The sequence below is a fragment of the Orbicella franksi genome, chromosome 15, assembly GCF_964199315.1.
Source record: "Orbicella franksi chromosome 15, jaOrbFran1.1, whole genome shotgun sequence".
In the NCBI taxonomy this organism is placed as follows: Eukaryota; Metazoa; Cnidaria; class Anthozoa; order Scleractinia; family Merulinidae; genus Orbicella; species Orbicella franksi.
In genome coordinates, this window is record NC_138159.1 from 7,489,300 (window position 1) to 7,507,060 (window position 17,761).

Here is a 17,761-nt window from a genome sequence, read left to right on the forward strand (position 1 = left end):
CTGAACAATACAACATGTTTGCGTGGTTTCACAAACCAATCACTGGCCGTTACGTTATTGTTACCTGTTGAACACATTTCACCACATAAAAGAGAGTTCATTAGGGCTCTCTGGAGTGAAATAATAAGCTAACCGGCTGTTCAAACACAAATCAACCTGTTAATGGACTGGCTTCCACTGTTTCTGTCGGCGCCGCAATGTCGAGCTCGAAAAAGACCAAGTCGGCGCTGTCTGTGTTGTGCTGCGTATTAAATACTTCAGCGAGACTTTAACGATTATGATGCGAGACTCGTTGACCGGGAGATAAGTGGGATAATAAATCGTCATAACAGCCTTTTGTAATGATGACAAGTATGAAAAAATCGATCATATCTCGTAGTATTCTCAAACTGTTAAAGAGTACATTCAAGCCCTGAATGAGCGACATATTTAAGTTAAAATGCTTCGAAATAGCAATTAGCGTCACTGTAAGTCACAGTTTTTTTCTTCTTGGATGGAAACAATTTTAACTGAACTATCAGTGGCTGGATTTTCATGAATATAGTTTTCACTCGTTGCCTAGCAACCCTACTTGAAGAAAACATTTCGTTGTCTCGACATATTTTCATTTCAACAAAGGCTCTTTGACAACCATTGTTTTTAAAAAAACAACTCGTTATTTACGATCAATCTTTCGAGTAAATATGGTCGTTGATACAATTCTTGATTAACAACTCTCAAAATAATTTCAGCACTTAAAGTAGTGCGAAAGACTAGAAAATTAACAGAGTATGAAGCCACCAGTTTCACTGAAAAGTGGTTTCCTATCGCTAATAATTGGTTAATTATCTCGGGATTCTATTGGCTAAGCAAGTTTCTAAAGAGCTTGGATAGGTAGGGAATGGCACTTCTTTTTCGGTATTAACTGTTCATCACTGAAAAGGGTTTGTAGTTAAAATTTTTAGAACATTACATCTCATGTGGAGTCAGAGTTATTGCGTTTGTAGCCCAGTGGATATCGGACGTTATTCACTTCGCTGAATAACTTTTAACAGCTGCTATTTATTAACAAAGCACTCGTGAAGTTTTATTGCAGTATCACTTCTCGTAAACATGTGCACGAACAGAGTTTCTTTACGAAACATTGTGAAAAGTAACAGATTCGTTTACTTGCTTACTCGGCAAAGATGATTCCATAGGGATGCTATGTTTTTATTTTTTTTTCTTTCGTTTTGAACTGGAATTGTAAGAGCTCATTGTGCTAGCATGGAAAAACAGCCCGAGGCTTTGGTATTGTCAGTTTGTTGTTTTTATGAAAAAGTAATTAAGTTTGTGGTAAATTCATACGTCCCTTGGTTTTTCCCATGGATTAAGACTGCACACAATGCCTTGTACTTCAAGCCAATATCTGCTAAGAGAGTTCAGTTACGAGTCCATTCTACAGGGCGACACAAACAAATAAAGCCACAGTGCTGGTGACTGTAATGGAAAACGCAAACATATGTTTTGCGCCCTTCGTTAAGATTCAAATGCGATCGCCTCCAGATGGGGCTCAATTGATAGCTGAGAATTGGCCAAACGTTTTACTGTGAGCTCAGAGATGACGCATTTTTGTAACTAATAACTGAGATTTGAGGTCTGCAATATATACTGTGAACTGAAAAAAGGACTAAAATTTTAACTTTTAAAATCTTTAACTGATAACTAAAGAAATAAGCAAAAATTTAACTGATAATTGAGACTACAACAATCCCTTACTCTTTATCGATATTTGAGAGAATTTGACTGTACATCAAGACAATATCCCGATCCCTCAGTAGCTGCAGATCTGATGACTTTCTGTATTCTCACTACCTTTCTACCTGACCAAGTATTGACATCAAAAAAAGAAGCTAGATGTTATAAATCTTGAGGACTAAAGGTTTGAATTAATCTTTCAAAGGAAGACCTCGTGTGTTTTTGAGGTTTCGATCTTTGTAGATGATAATTCTCGTTCTTCTTTAAGTCAGTAAGAAAAGAAAAGAGGTAATTTCTGATTTGCACGGGAGTTTCTCGAAAATGACTCCAATTCTTACTGCAAACGAGACTTTTAAAAAGAAGACTTATTCAAATCAAAACTAATAGTGGTTTCGTCTCTGATAAACCAAAAACAATACAATATCTTTTATGGTCTCAATAAAATATTTAAGATGAGAACGGAAAACTAAAGCAAATGTAAGCAAGATCATTTTCTAAAGTCTTCATTAACTTCACTAACTAAATGTTATTGTTGACGAAGACTTTAAATCAGTTTCTTATGATATTCGGGGGTTTAGCTATTTTATTGTTTTCTTTTGTACCACGGTTTAGCGCAAATCCCAGCCTATATATAGGTTTTTAATGTGGTTTCTCGCTTGGATTCTCGCCTCACTTTATTTGTTTTACAAATGAAAACATTTAAACACACTTTTGTTTGAGTTATGGTTTAGACACCGCGGCTATAAACAAAGGATTAAAGTTCCGTGCAGGTAAATTGTTTAAATATGTCATTTTCTTTAGATCGAACTCGTTATTAGTCAAACATGAAATAAAAACGCCCTCAGAAGCAAGCTGCCCAACGGCACTGTTGCCTATTAAAACTAAAAATGCCCATATTAGCTCATCGGGTTATTACGGTGTTATTTGGAATTTTCCTAAATTTCCTTTTTTTTCAGACGCAAATAAAAAAACAACCAAAGAAAAAAAATCAGCAAATTCCTAGTTTACCTGTTCGCCGCCATGTTCGATGGAAATAACCAAATCTTTCAGTGGTTTAGAATTTTCTAACATTCCTTCTCCAACAGCGCTCATCCGCAAAGTTGTGCAAGTTATTTGACCTACGAGTCTGCAATTGCTAATATTTGACATTAATTTGTGTCTCACGCAAAAGCGAGTGATATCCAGCACTCTATCAGCATAAATTTAATGCAATACAGTTCATCAACCATTTCAGGTCCATTTGATATTGAGTGGCTATGGCCAAGGTCAAAATTGGAAAAACGCCAGATTTCAATATCTGAACATTGTAAAACAAATAACAAGGCATTAAAATACTGCTGGATATGTGGTTCTCTTTGGTAACATGGGATTATTTCACCGTTTTAATTTACTCGAGGTCTACCTCCTAGGAGTAAGATTATTGAATTAACTGGCCCTGACTCAGTCAACGCCCTTTCAGAGAGCTGATTACGCAATTATTTTTTTCTGGTCTCTCGCCGTATCGATTAAAGACTGAATAGCATTGTTCATTCACAGACTGCTCAATTAAATTGGCGCTCACTAACAACACAAACAAAGGAACTGACTGCTCTTAGCTTGTTTAACAGGGGCAATATTGAAATTCCAGCGGACTTATCAACGAAGTGATCAATGAGACAGCTGTATCCCATAAAGACTTCTAAATCAGGTCGACGTATTGACAGGTTATTCATATAAACTCCAACTGTTCGATTCTCCATACTCAGTGAATTTGCAAACGAGACTTTGAGCGCGATGCACAACGAGTTTGCTGTTAAATTCAGAGAGGTCTCTGAAGAGTCTCTTGGTCGAGACGAAGCGCCGCGTCAGGCTTGCCACGAACTATTTTTTCACAAGTATTTGACAATTCTTTATTGTATATATTTTTTGTTATGTTGTAAGGATCTGAGAGTTTTGTGGTCCGTTGAGTTAATTAATCAAGAGATCTGTTCTGGTTTCACCTGTTGGCATGAGCATCTCGCAGGGTCGATTGATCAAAAACTGCAATTTCAATCGATCAATTTTGTTTTCAAACGGCCATTTTTGTTATCAATTAAACAGAGTCGGCCAGGAATTTTGTAGATTCGGTATACAGGCGGACTTTGAATCTAGCATACGATATTTTGACGCCAAAATTGAGCTTTTGGGGGGGTATAAAGTATACCTTGTTTTTCCAAGTTTTGGTGTTTCGTATGAATTCGCCGGGAAATTTGGGTATGATGGGTTTTTATTTTCAGTTATATTGGTATACCACTACCCCCCCATGGCCGACCTTGACTAAAGAAGGACAAATGACTCACAATTGATGAAGCAGCCTAGATTCCTCAACCAACCCAATCCCCCCCCCCCCCCCTTCCAGCTCTCATTCACCTAAATTCGCTTCCGTATACGACCGGGTCTTAAAACCAAGTGGGCTGGCATTACGGCAAAGAGTGCAGTTAGTATTTGTCAACCAATATTTCAACTAGCAGGGCTAATTCTTCAGGGCCAAGGCCTCAATGAAAGGCAGAAAACCGTGTGAGATAAATTCTACTTATTTTGACCTCTCTTACTAATGATAAAGAATATTGCTCAGGTGGCGCTTATACAATTATAATCAAAACATACGAAATCGAACTTCTGTGAAAAGACGTTTTATTAACAGGCTTGGTTCCCACTTATCACCAATTTCCACAGGCTCGGAGTTTTTTTTTTTTCTTCTTACTAAACATTTCCCAGTTATAAACATCATATTATTCCTTAAAACAACGTGCAATAACAGTATTGACAGTGATCGACGGAAGAAAGTTGGGGGGGGGGGGGACTCTACCCTTTACACTTTAATCTTTAACTCCCAAATGTTTTCATCCCCACATTAATAAAACCCAGAATTTTAAAAAAGCCCTAAACGCTTCAAATTACTGCTCGATGTCTTTCATACCAAAGGTTAAATACTATAGTTTCGTCAGCGTTACAACCATTCTCAGTTCTGTACAATAAAAAAAAATGAATAATATGTGACTAAGTCCAAGCAGTCGCTCTGTTTTGAATGCTCTCTACGACCGAGGCTGGTGTCGTGCATAGATGCAGTAGGTAGAATCAAAAAAGAAAACTTCACGATTTTAATTTGACTCGAGGGAAGAGAGAGTATTAATATGTAATCAAATTTCTCTGTCAGAATGACATCATGCGGCGTTATAGCTGTTACCACGAGGTCTCAAACCTGCTTGTAAATAGCTGAAAACCTGAACAAAGAGATCGGGAGAGTGATAACATGAATGATTAATTGTTAATAGACAACAAATGAGTAAATATACATATTAAATTCGTAGAGCTGGGTATTCAAACTCTTGATTGATGAACTTTTTGTTGACTTCTGAATCAAAATCAATCGATCTGCCATTTCCAATTTCAATATCTTATTGCAATGTTAGCGGACAACTCCAAAAAAAAAAATGAACACAAAGTTTGCCTTGATCGTTTGTTCCTTTCATATTTAAAGTAGCTTGTGGTAACTAAAATCGTCTGTCAGTAGTCTATGATAACGATTGTCTTTAGCTCAGTAAGTGTCTCTTGAAACAGAGTTTACAAAAAAGCCTTCATGATGTCCGTTTTACACTGAGAAAAAAAAACTCAGTGGTGTCCGGGTGTCTGTTTTTGGAACAGAAGGTGATTCTTTTGATCTTCGCTACATAGCGCAAGACATTCTAGTCTATCATTTGGTCACTGCACACATATTTAGGTTTAACCCTGAATAACATAATTCTTGAACTTTTCTCAATCTTTTCCGTTATTGTATAGCAACTGACTCGTGTCATCTGTCTCAAGCTGTTTAACGCATATTTACACAGTTTAAAATACTACTTTAGTAGCCCCGGTTAGTAACGTGAATTCTTTCTTCATTTTATTGCAATTGAGAAAAAGGGAGACAGTATTCCTTGTAGGCTAAGATCACGAACAATCTCCAAGGCTTTGTTATTTTTATTTTGGCTTCGTTTAACTAACAAGATAGTTAACTATTTCAACACCTGAAACAAAAAAGCGAACATGGATTCTCCATGGTGCGGACACTCACAGCCTTTGTAATGAAAATCACCCCGGCCTATTTTTAATCAACTATGACCGCGGTCGTCTCGATACAGACAGCTTTGTAATTTTCACTCATTTCCTTAATACTTAGAGAGGAGTTTAAGCACATCAGCACCTGAGAAGTATAAACAAGTTTTCATTATCTGGAACACCCATGGAGTTTGTCGGCCGGTTTGTGTTAATTACTTCACTGATTGTGACGTCGTTGACTTCCAATCATGTAGCCAGCGCCAAGCGTCCCGGCTCACACGGCTAGCTGTCTTAATATTAATACCAAGCTCCCCACTCAACTGTGATATTAAAGGAAGTTTTACTAGCTATTTCAATACCGGAAATAATCGGCGAACTCCTACGGGGCATGTCTGTTGACTGAACAACCTGTAGTCATTTATTCATACGCTAGATTCAACAATACAATTGAAGAACCGTTTAACTACCGAGTGAAGTCGATCTGGTTTTTTAGTAAAAACTGTCACCTCTGCCTTTGCCTGCAATATTAAGTAAAACGAAAATGGAAACAGCGCTCAATCAAGGTAAATGTTAACCGTTCACTAGCTTATCTATAGTAACAGCATATCGGTTAAACCAATAGTTTTTTAGACTGCAATTATTATAGTTGTTTGTTTATTTGTTTTGTTTTTTTTTAATTCCTTTTTTTATATAGCCAGGTGCCGTAGTGTGAGGTAATATATTTACTGTTTTCTCAGTGCGTTAGTCGTGATAACTGAAGAAAAAAACGTACAAAACACACAAAAAAGCTGTTAACTTGCGGGCATATATCTTCAATATTAGAAGATATGCGATGATTAATACGAGACATTTTTTTGTGTTCCGAGTCGCCTGCAACGGTCCAAACTGACTTATATATCAGTTGACAAAACGCTTATTGCATGCATGGGTATCTCATCGCGAAATATACAGGTCCAACTGTTTCGTCGACAGCTGAAATGAAAGGATAAACAGAGGAACTTGATTATAGGAACCAAAGTCAGTCCGGAATCGCCAATGTATGAAATCATCAATTTATTCAGCCTTTATTTCGATTCACGTTCGCCAAATTGTGGGAACATTAGAAGAAAGCGTTATCATTTTGATCAATTCCAATTTTTAACTATTTTCTGGAAACTTCGGAGTACAACATGAAATAAACAATCAAAACAATGAAGTTCTTTTTCTTGAGCGTTTAATGTTTTTGATTAAAAACCACACAACAGAACATGGATGAACTTTTAATCCCGGTTTTGCGGCCGGGAGTATATATTTTGTTCATGTGTTTTTATCTGTTAGTAAACCAAGTTGTGTACGATTTTATCACTGCCAGGCACGGTCTTAGGTTGGCAGATTCTCATTTTTCCAATCTTAAATTTTAGAATAAAATGTCGCTGTATTCTAGCGGAGCTAAAATTTCATGATATTTGAAATAATTTGAGATTACCGCCACTATTGCAAGTTCTGTTTTTAAAAGGGAACTGTTTAATTCAGTCATGTTGTAATAACTTGTGTATATCTGCAAAGCAGATGCAACTGGATCACGAAATTGAGTCGAAACTTTCGGAAGCTCTTGGTAAGCTGTCCGAAATCTTCCAACGACTTTATGTTCGTGAAAAGTTTGTCTCTTTTAAAAAACGGCCAGGGTATAAAAATTTTTTTCCATACACGATTCCTTTGTTCCAGAGGAAATTGCAAGACAAAGACGAAATTTCTACCCACGACAAAAATGCCTTGGAAAATTACTTTTCTTTCCTAGAATCGTGTATAATTGCGGAGAAGTTGCTTTCTAATGGCGCCTTTCACATCGCGATAACCATCGGCGAATTCTCGATACGTTTAGAGGTTTCAAAATTACTTTAATTAGTCCTGACTCGTAAGAGATGGTAAGCGATCGTTATTTCAAAGCCGGCGTTATAAAAACCGATCAAGGTCTGAGTGGTTTGGAATACCCCCTGTACTTTTCAAATACACTTTTCTTTATCCGAATTTTTTTGTTGTTGTTGTTAATTTATTTCCCTAGTTTATTAATGACCGGGAAGAAAAAACAAAACACAAAACTGGAATTTTCGTTTTTCGTTTTTAATATAAGGAATAAATGGAGAAAGATAATAGATTTGTTTTCTTAGCGCGATCGAGAGGGTACAACAAAGTTGTTCGAGTGGGTGCCCTTTTCACGTCAAGCTACCACCTGTGATTGGTCTCCGCCGGCGGGAAAAAACGGAGGCAGTCTGTGCATATTGATTACAACTTGTTTAAACGGTCTTGAATGATGCATGCGTGTTGACTGAACTTAAGGTTGCTGACGGTCTCGCCAAAAGGCCATAAATTTCTATCAAAATGTTGCCACAGAGACGCGGTGTAATTGAAAACCGTTGAAAAACTTCTGTACGATGCCGGAGTCCGGTACGCCGATTTGTACCAACAATTGTTCCATTCAAAACTAACGTGAGCTGAGGTGTAAATGATATTTTATAACTCCCGTTTTCTGGCGGCGCAATTGAAAGTCGCATTCTTATTTCACCCTAAGTTTCCCTCTTTACGGAAATAACCGGCTCAGAAAATTATCTCACGTTATATTAGCACTTGCTCACACTTAATGTATCGCTTACACGCCCACGCGAAATAGAAATATATGCCTGATATCATTTTGGCTTTGGCAAACCCGATACTTACGGAAAAGGATGTTTTACGCAATACCTATATTTTTCTTTCAGTGGGTTAAAAAAAATATGTAACATATATGCAAGCCTTTTTATGCCATAAGCACGTTTCAAACGAAGTTGACTTTTACAACAGAAATTTGTGAAAATATTTCGATGAGCAGATTACCATTAAAAGTGTCTTCGTTATGGAAACTGTTAGCATGAAAGTCAATTCGTGTCTTACTCGTATTTTATCAGAGGTAGATCAGCAGAGATGGCGCCCCATAATTGTACAACAGCTTACGTGCTGATACGCACTCTGCACTCTGATTGGTCACGCACAAAGCAGCGCTGTGAGTGGTCGAAAATAAAGACAATGAAACCCTTTTAACATAATGTAATTGACAGTTGCATTGTCTGTCCTTTGTATGGTATTTTAGTTACCCAGGTAGTAAGAAAACGTGTTTCTACTTACAACACCTTAGGTGGCGGTTGGTTGGTTTTTATAGGAGTCAAAACGAACTCGCTAAACAGTAGGACAACACTGTGAACACTATCTAACTCCGCTCCAAATTTTGAGGTGAGATAAAACGGTCGTAATTTTTTACCTGTGAGTGGGAACTGTTTTCGGAGCAATTCTGTGTGATGATTTTATTCAGTGTTCTAGCTATGAATATGTAAGATTGCAACGTTGTTACTGATACTTTGCTTTGCTTTCGAATGAAAATTCGGCGCGAAGAATCGAGCAATCCGCAACTTAAATTTATACCTTTTTTTTTTTACTTGGTTGTATATTTTGTGTCTGTCTGTTGGCCAGTTCTTTAAAGAACTCAGCCAGCAAACTTTCCGTAGAGATCGAGAGAGAGAGAAAAAATAGCAATTTGAGTGAGTGAGTCTGTCGTTGTTATTTCAGTTTACCTTAAAAATCGTATGCCAGCGAATTCACAATGTGTGCTCCTCATGCAAAATAAGCGGCGATTTAAAATTTCGAATTTTTGCATTCTATAGATAAATTCCGCTTTGGAACAGCTTTGCAAAATAATTTGGCAAAGAAATATTTATTTTCGTGACTTTTTGGAGCGCGTTGATCTATCTGTTTAACCTCGAAGTGTACTCTTTTGTATAATGTTACGGTTAAAAGTAATCGAATATTCTGGGTCGTGGATCGTGGAATATGTACACTTAAAAACAGCTCGCTATTTTTAGCTGTCTGTGGCATGAAATTATGTTCACGCGAAAATCTTGGGCAGCTTTTCACAGCTTCGATAACTCGATATGTTGTTAAAGAGGTATCCGTTACTTTAGAATAAATTATTTACAGATCGAATTATCTATTTTCGTGTTGTTCCAACCTGGAAAACTTCAGTTGCTATTTTTGTAACACCCAAGAAATGATATGTAATCGAAGACGGCCCTGTTAACTCGATAAGCAACTTCCGACTAAATTGTACAGTACTGTTACTCGATGCGAACCAATACGGCCACTAGTTGATATGCATTTTTCTTCGCCCAGTGATTAACACACTGTTGCAATATGGCTTCGTATCTTGTAGAATTGTCTCTTTAGTAAATAATGCTCTCTTGGACAATAAAATTAGAAGAACTATTTTGGGTTTAACAGAGAGGAAGAAATCTGTATTAGTGAGGCTAAACCATCAAGTACGTATGGCCTTGGATTGTTATTGTTTTACGAAATTAAGAAAGAGCGAGTTTAATCGAAGAACATCACTACGAGCTATCGTTTGCCAGCGACTTGAGCAAAGTCCGCAAAGTGTGTGACTTTTTTGCCATCGCGTGTGCGTACAAAGGTACATCGCGTGGTCTTAGACCCATGTTCAGCCAAACGTGACCATTCGGCTGAAACCAATCGATCGCACTTGCATAGCACGGTGTCATCAGACCGGCCGCACGCGCTCAGAATTTCTGTTTCATCACGATTAAACAGGGCTCCGTAAGCTGTGCGACACACTGGCAGACTGTGTATCAAGTTAAAAGACGCAGGGCTTGTTTTGTTCGCAGGATACAGTACACAGCTGGCGCGGAGTTTTTATTACACGAAGAAGAAACGGTTTAATGCACTCGCGCGCGTGGGAAGCCCATTCAAAACCACCCTGCTGGATACCATTCAAAAACACTGTTAAGATATCACGTTCGCAACATTGTCGTTGAAACAACCAGTGAACGATTGCATAACGGAAAGGTTTCCTTGCGCGAAAGAATAACATTAGCCGTTTGTATAACGCAGTACGTGAGCATTCGATAAACTTTAGGACGTCGCAGGTCAAACCTTCAGATTATGAGGGTGTTGGCCGTAAGCCCGATATGTTAATACCGGATCTATTGGTTGTACTTTCTCTGTTCTTTCTTTAGCTGATGGCGTGTTACTTGAGCATACCCAAGAAAAATAAACAAGCACTGCCGAGAAGTGTAAACATTTACTTAGTCGATTATGTGTCAGACACTTTGTTAAGTACAAGATATGGCAGTCAGGTTTAATCTGCTGAAATATCCATGTACGTGAGCCGGATTAGAGTACGCGAAATAGGATCAGTTTCAGTGAGCATTGAACTCTCTTGTACTCCATGGTTTCTCTTTTGGAACTGAAAACAATTTTTCCTGAATACAACGCGTTGCTCGGTTACATCAGCTCCTTCTAATGTAACAAAAACGACCCGAAAACATTGTTTTCAGTCTTCTTAAAGTTCCTATTAAGAATTTTATCTCTTTTGCCCCGGAGGTAAGATTGAAAATTTGAAAGTCAAATTTTGGTCAAATGGTAGATACGCGCTTTAGCAAGTCGTAAATGCTTTACTATTTACATCAGCTGTCGTTTCAACACAATTTCGGTTAACTAGAGTGATCTGTGTTTTTTTTTCTAGAAGTGCTCTCTCTCTTAACTAGTCCATGGGGCAAAAGTAATAAAAGTGAGCGATTGAGCTCTCAATTTAATAGAAAGTCGCATCTACATCCATATGGGCAACCATTAACACAAAAACACAAAAGACTACTTCGCTACATGGGTAGGAAATGATATTCAGAGATACAGGCCGGGAAAATACAGTAATTAGCCTTCGAATAGGAATGAAACTGTATGTGAATTTATGATAGCTTTTTTAATTAAAACTCTTGGAATATTACTGTCGTGGCTTTTGAGATGGGTAAGTTTGTTTCATTTTATCGATCTCATTTCGAAACTGCGTCCTTGAAGGAAGGAATTGTTCCCTTTTGGAGAGTGTAACAAAGGTAAATTTCAAAGTTAAAATGAGTGTTCTGAACAAAAATGACATTGCGTGATCGACATGATAACAAGAAATTTCAATTTGGTGAATATTAAGGCAAGAATCCAAAACGTCTCGGAAGGAGGCTGTTAACATGAGCATTGTTAATTGTGCCGTGTTTAAGAGTTTTCAGCAACATTGAAACCACAAGCGAAAAGTCACGAGATTTTCCTGAATTTTTGATTTATGGGAGGCTGTACGTTAAATCTCAAAATATCAGGTTTTACTACGTAAAAAAATGTCAAATGTTTCAGTTTAAAACTGTGCCTGTTTAGGAAATAAAATTTCAATCCAAAAGAAGAAAATTGCTTGAAGATTGGCACCGAGGCGGTGTTGTTTAAAAACCAAACAGAACGCATTGATTTTGGTGAAGTCTGTAGAGAAGATCGTTTTTGTCAAAACAAGGCAATTTGTATTGATACCATAAACAGCTATTGTAGGTCGTCCTGTTCTTTGTAAAAGGTTCTTCCAAACATTTGGGACTCAGTCAGTTTATTTCAAAGCGCACTCCATTGAATCTAGCTGTTTAGTGATGACATTTAAGCGCTGGAACAACATAAAACTGCGAGATATTGATTTATGTAATGGAAGAAGTAATAATGTTTGGTATATTTAAGAGCCAAGTTTGTTGTTCTCGAAAGGTTTTGTAAAATATGTGTGCTTTCTTGTTGTTTCAATCTTGTTTTAGAATGTCAAAAGGACGTTTATTAACAACAAAAGCGCAAAGACATCTGTTTTTGCTTTAATAAAACCTCTGTGAATCAAAAACAGTTACGCGACGCGAAAACAAGATTCGCCAGGATTTAGCGCAAAATCTTACAACAATTACAAATTGTTGTCTTGGGAGAAATTTCGCGTATATTTTTAGATTGCAACGCTACCGAAATATATTTCAGGGGCTTAATATAACGCCCAAAACTGATTATAAAATCTTGTTTTTGTAGTGTGTGATGATTACAACGATTTTGGGTTCGATAAAAGGTCGTGTCATACAGAATAGATTTCATGAAACGGCCGGGAACACAATATGACACAAGAATGTCTCGTCAATCACGATCTACTTGGGAAAATATTTTTAAAGCTTGCTAAGTTTTCATCTTTTGTAGCTGCATCGATTCCGCATAGCGTTTTGAACAGTACAGGAAAACCATTCAATCGCTAGATGTTCTTAAAGGGTTTATACGTATAATTACCGCACGCGAGCATAGCGAAATATACATCAATACACCAATGAAACATTTCCGAAGCAAAAATGCCAGGAATTAGAAACATAGAGGTCGTCCACGAATTTGTTTTTCAAATGTCAGTCGCTAAGCAGATTGTAGATATTTAGCGTCACATTTTTTTTTTGATGTAATCAATGGGAAACATGTTTTGAAACTACCGTGGTATGACTCTCGACCTGCTCCGAAAACAACCGTTTCCGATGAAGGATTCGCTAACAGTTAATACTCTAAAGCATGCTTTATTTCCACGTTTGGATATTTTAGCATTTTCTCATAGGAAACAGGAAGAGATTAAACTGGAAACTTCGATGGACACTTTTTTTTTTCCCCTCAAAGCTCCGTATACTTTGAGGTCTTTTAAAGACTAGTTTGTATAATTTCCGATAACAGACGGATTTTTACGTTCTAAAAAAACTTTTAACAGTTCCTCTGTTACCTTTAAACTTGTATAGTAGACCAGTTAATTTTGAACTGCGTGTCAAGTCATATATGACTGGGATAAAGTGCGACGGATTTGAACGTTGCTCAACTCCACTGAAACGTAAAGCATTTGCACTAACCGAAGGCCGGGTTTTCAGTTATGCAACTCCAAACATGTACGCACATGTATCCAGTCTCTTCTGTATCATCTCAGAAATCTTTGAAATGTCAAGGACGTTTTGCGAGAATTAAATGACCTTTTAAAGCATTTAAAACGCTTAACAATATATATTCTTTGTCCAGTTATAACTTCGAGTATGTTTGGTATTTGTGCGGTTACGACACCAAATTTAGTTTCAAAATATCTTTAAAAAGCGACATTCGGTAAATTCCATCTACGTCCTATTATGAAATTAACAGAATGATGTAACATTTTCCTAGCCTCTTGGCCTTCTGTGTGTTTTTCCTGTGCTTTGCTGACTTGTTTTCTGAGACGTGCTACTTTGTTGGCAATATTTTTAGGAGGCAATGCTCCGCTTACCCCAACTATACGTCAATTCGTTCGGTTTTGACAATAACCTGGTCGGAATTCAAACAAAATCTATTTGATCTTATCAAAACATTGGGCTGAATAGCTTATATCTTCGGTTTACAATGACTTTTGTTATTAATTCTTACCTGTTTGTTCAGGTTTATAGTCCGATAAATTTTCTGCGATTATCGGATTGTTTCTTTTGTTTTGTTTTGTTTTGTTTTGTTGTTGTTGTTGTTTTTTATTGCCTTCTTGTATTCCGAGAAACTTCGGCAAATAACTAGAAAAGCATGAGGAACGGCGAAACGAAACGGGTCCCTCTGAGAACATAAAATAAGCAAAGAAAACAAGTCATCCTACATCATTAAAAGGTCATTCAAGACTTGGAGGTTTTTCGGCTGTAATAACAACCCTGGATGTATGTAAAGCGATCAAATTCAGTCAATCTTTTAAGCTGCAGTTGAAGACAAAAATACTTCAGATCTTTCCTAATATAGCTTTTTTAAACTCGATATTCGCAGACATTACAGTTCAGCTAATCTGCGCTAGCATACCTCCAGAATACAGTGCATGGTTAGTGTCGATAACGAATATGGCCAATTTTTAACTAATCTTCGTCCTGCTCGAAAGCTTGATTCTCTTGAGTTGTTATTGCCTTATATTAGTTTTAAGGATAGCTTTGAGTATTTGGAAGCGCGTGAAGAAAGCATTTCTTCATTGATTTTCATGGCATCTTTCCACTTCACAATGTGTTGTTAAGGGTGAAATTCAAAGATTTCCTTCGCTCCTCAAAGTTAAAGAATTAATATTTTCAAACAGGGTTATTTGGAAACCTAAAACCTTTCTCGTTTTCCTTGCACCAGGTCAGCGTGCCATTAAATAGCAAAATATGAATGTACAGAAAAATGTACCTTACAAACACAGAAAATGTGAATGATTTAAAACGTCCGTTTTTACTTGTGAACGCTTTTGTTAGGAAACAGTATAAGTTATTTGGGTATAGTGAAAATTGTTTTCCACATCAAAATGAATGGTTTAATCGCAGATAGAAAATTAAAGTCGAAAATTGAACTGAATATTCTTTCACGAGTTCGTTACATTCGTTTCAAAGCGAATGTGGAGTGAATTCAAGATTTAAGGTTTTAGTTCGCACGGCGAGTGAAACAACCAAAATACAACAGCTTCTGACTTCCTCTGCCATTTATAATTTTAGAGAACTTTATTTCTAGACAGTGCCGGAATAGAAAGACGTCTGGTTTTAAGAGCTTGTTAATCACTCCGCTTTATTGCGGTTCCCTTTGCAATTGATAATGTCTCGCTGAGCTTTTAAGAGGTTCGATGTTTTTGCTTTAGAAATTAATTTTTTAAAAACATGCTTTCCTTGTGATACCAAAGTCTTCCCGTTGAAGGCTAATTTAGCATCCCAGGATTAATTTGGTCTTTTAAAAATCTTTTCAACTCATATTCTAAGGCACTTGTCAAGCTACCGTCGGGACAATTTTGTGATTTCATATTTTTTATTTTGGAAGCAATTACCACGAAACTCTAACAGCTGACTTATATAATTTCATTTTTCAGGCGTGTGCCATGAAAAACGACAAATGAGAAAATACAAAGTGTTTTATACTTCTATCAGAGTGTTTTAATTCGCAATAATTGAAAAAAGGCCGCCCTTTATACCCCTTTCTTAATTAAGCTATTGCTGAGGGACACCTGCTTTTTATATATCTCAGTTTTGACTTAAGTCGAGCGCAAATTACAGCGAGTAAATTTCTATCAAGTCATATGAATAAATTTCCATGGTGTACTTTTGTTAATGGTTGGATCAAACTGCTCCGAATGGGCTAGCTTCCTTGAATAAAGGAAGTACTTTCTGAAATAAGTTATGAGGGTGTCCAAAAATACACAATGGTAGTACTTTATTTACTAGGCTGTCCTCGAAATCGAAGAGCAAAATATTGTAAAGGTAAATTAAGCAGTCAAGAATCTTATGGTCAAGTTTGTGTCCCCTGAAAAGACCACAACTGATTGGAGTAAACTAGACTAAATGATTAAAAAATGTCAGTGTCAAGTATAAAAATTAGCGATCTTATGCTATTGAGAAACTCGACGATTTCGTATAGTTATTGAGGGAATATGGAGATCGTATTGACAAACAGATAAACAGATTTGATATCCATATCGCGCTAGCCTAAACAAGGGTGTGGAAAAATGGTTAGCACCATTTAACCGTCCTTGAGTGAATGCAAGTGCCTCACAAAGAGGAAACGCGATTGTAGCAATTTTGCCAAAAAGCTTTCGCAACAGCTTTAATAAAGTAACCAACACAGCCCGTGATGACTTCCTTAGGGCGTGTTTTGAAGTAAATTCAGGCGTTTCCCAAACTGAGTAGTCCATTTGAAGCGGCCATTAAGGAAACTTTGAGTAGTCGTTTTACAAAATTGGCCACTTGAAATGAGTAGAATTATAATGCAAATCATACGCCTATGTATGAAATCAAGTAAGATTTGTTAAGCTTAAACTTGCATTGTTTTTTTTTCTTTTTGGCCAACGAATGAAGTATTTTGTACAACATGTGTTCGATTCCCATAGACACACATTGATATACATAGGTACATTGAAAACTGCATTTTTTAGTTTTCCGGATTCTCGCTTATTTTTGTAAATGTAAAATATATTTGACACCTCTACGTCTGCCCTCGAGCAATTGGCCTAAGTTCTACTCATTGTTTTTTTCGACTCAGTGGAAATACAAGATCTATTAAAAGAAAACGGCAAAAGCCTTTCTGGGGCAAATTTAACATTTGTAGGCTTAAGTTATCACTTAAATTTCTACTGATAGAAATCATATAAGATTAAAATAAAGCTTTTAATGATCAGAATTGTGTTGAAATGTATACTAAGCATCTTGTAACCTTGAAAACAAAACGAGAAAGAGTTTCTTTATGGTGAAACAAAACGATTAAATACACAAGAGCTTTTTGCGCGATTTGTTGAAGCAATTGATGAAAGTTATTTTACGGCGGGGTATTTCTCATAGAGCTGACAAGTACAATTTTAATGAGAAGTAAAATGAAAGAAACGGGTGTCAACTATTTTTCTTTAAGAGCGCAGAAGACAAATTAATGGGCAAAAAGAATATAATTAATAGATCAGCAAGCTGTTAAACTATTCCGTGTTCGGCTAAATTTAAAAATTAAGTACACCGTTTTGTTTTAGTGAAGTCTTTTTAACAAGGAATTTATGCCGCTTTGGCAAAATCGATCTCTACAGTTTGAATTGCGCATAAAGTTTTTGATTCAACTTTTGCCGTTTTGTTTTATGTTGGCAGCTCCGGAAAAAATACTGTTCATTACTTCGTAAAGAGACTTTTCTCGTATTTCCTGCTTTTACAATATCAATTGTTTACGTATTCATGGTGCGAGATCATGTATAAGTTATTTGAACGAAATATCAGTGCAAACCGCAGTCGCGAATGCTTGTTTCGTCGCCTGCAGGTCATTTTTTAAAACGAGCTGTTGTTTTCCTTTCTTAGGGTAAGAGATTCTGTTTCAACAACCGAGTTGTTACCTTACTCATCAAAGACCACTTTGGCAGTCGCATCGTTTGGCAAAATGTAAGTTGTAAGCTCTAATTTTTTCTCAGTTCATTCAGTTGTCCTTCTTCTAGTTATGTTTCTGACGGCATTTCCATAATATATTGGCATCGCCCATGTATGCCCGCCTGAGGTCGCGAGTTCCAATTCCTGTTAAAGCCATTTTTGCGAGTGTTTTCTTTGCAAAGTATCGACTTCAGTCTTTAATACTCGCGAGCTGATCTATTTCTTTGCCATTCCCGATCTATAATTTTCGTATGCGCTTGTAAATATCA

General features: G+C 36.9%; 2 protein-coding genes across 10 annotated transcripts in view; one reads left to right on the top strand and one right to left on the bottom strand.

The window, feature by feature from the left end:
- The window catches only part of LOC145470304 (doublesex- and mab-3-related transcription factor 3-like), a 65,134-nt gene that overhangs the window by 45,158 nt on the left and 2,215 nt on the right, over nt 1-17,761 (bottom strand). The gene's annotated exons all lie outside the window — the stretch shown is intronic.
- LOC145470302 (doublesex and mab-3 related transcription factor 3, truncated-like) overlaps nt 1-17,761 on the top strand; it is a 34,732-nt gene that overhangs the window by 13,013 nt on the left and 3,958 nt on the right. For 2 of the 9 annotated variants that reach the window (XM_081454128.1, XM_081454133.1), the window contains exon 2: nt 17,427-17,507. The exons of 3 other annotated variants lie outside the window; for them this stretch is intronic. In XM_081454128.1, coding sequence (XP_081310254.1) covers nt 17,427-17,507 — 81 coding nt within the window. Of the gene's footprint in view, nt 1-8,920; nt 17,508-17,761 lie in introns of all 9 variants that reach the window. 4 more of the 9 variants (XM_081454131.1, XM_081454130.1, XM_081454132.1 and 1 more) reach the window with 3 other exon arrangements.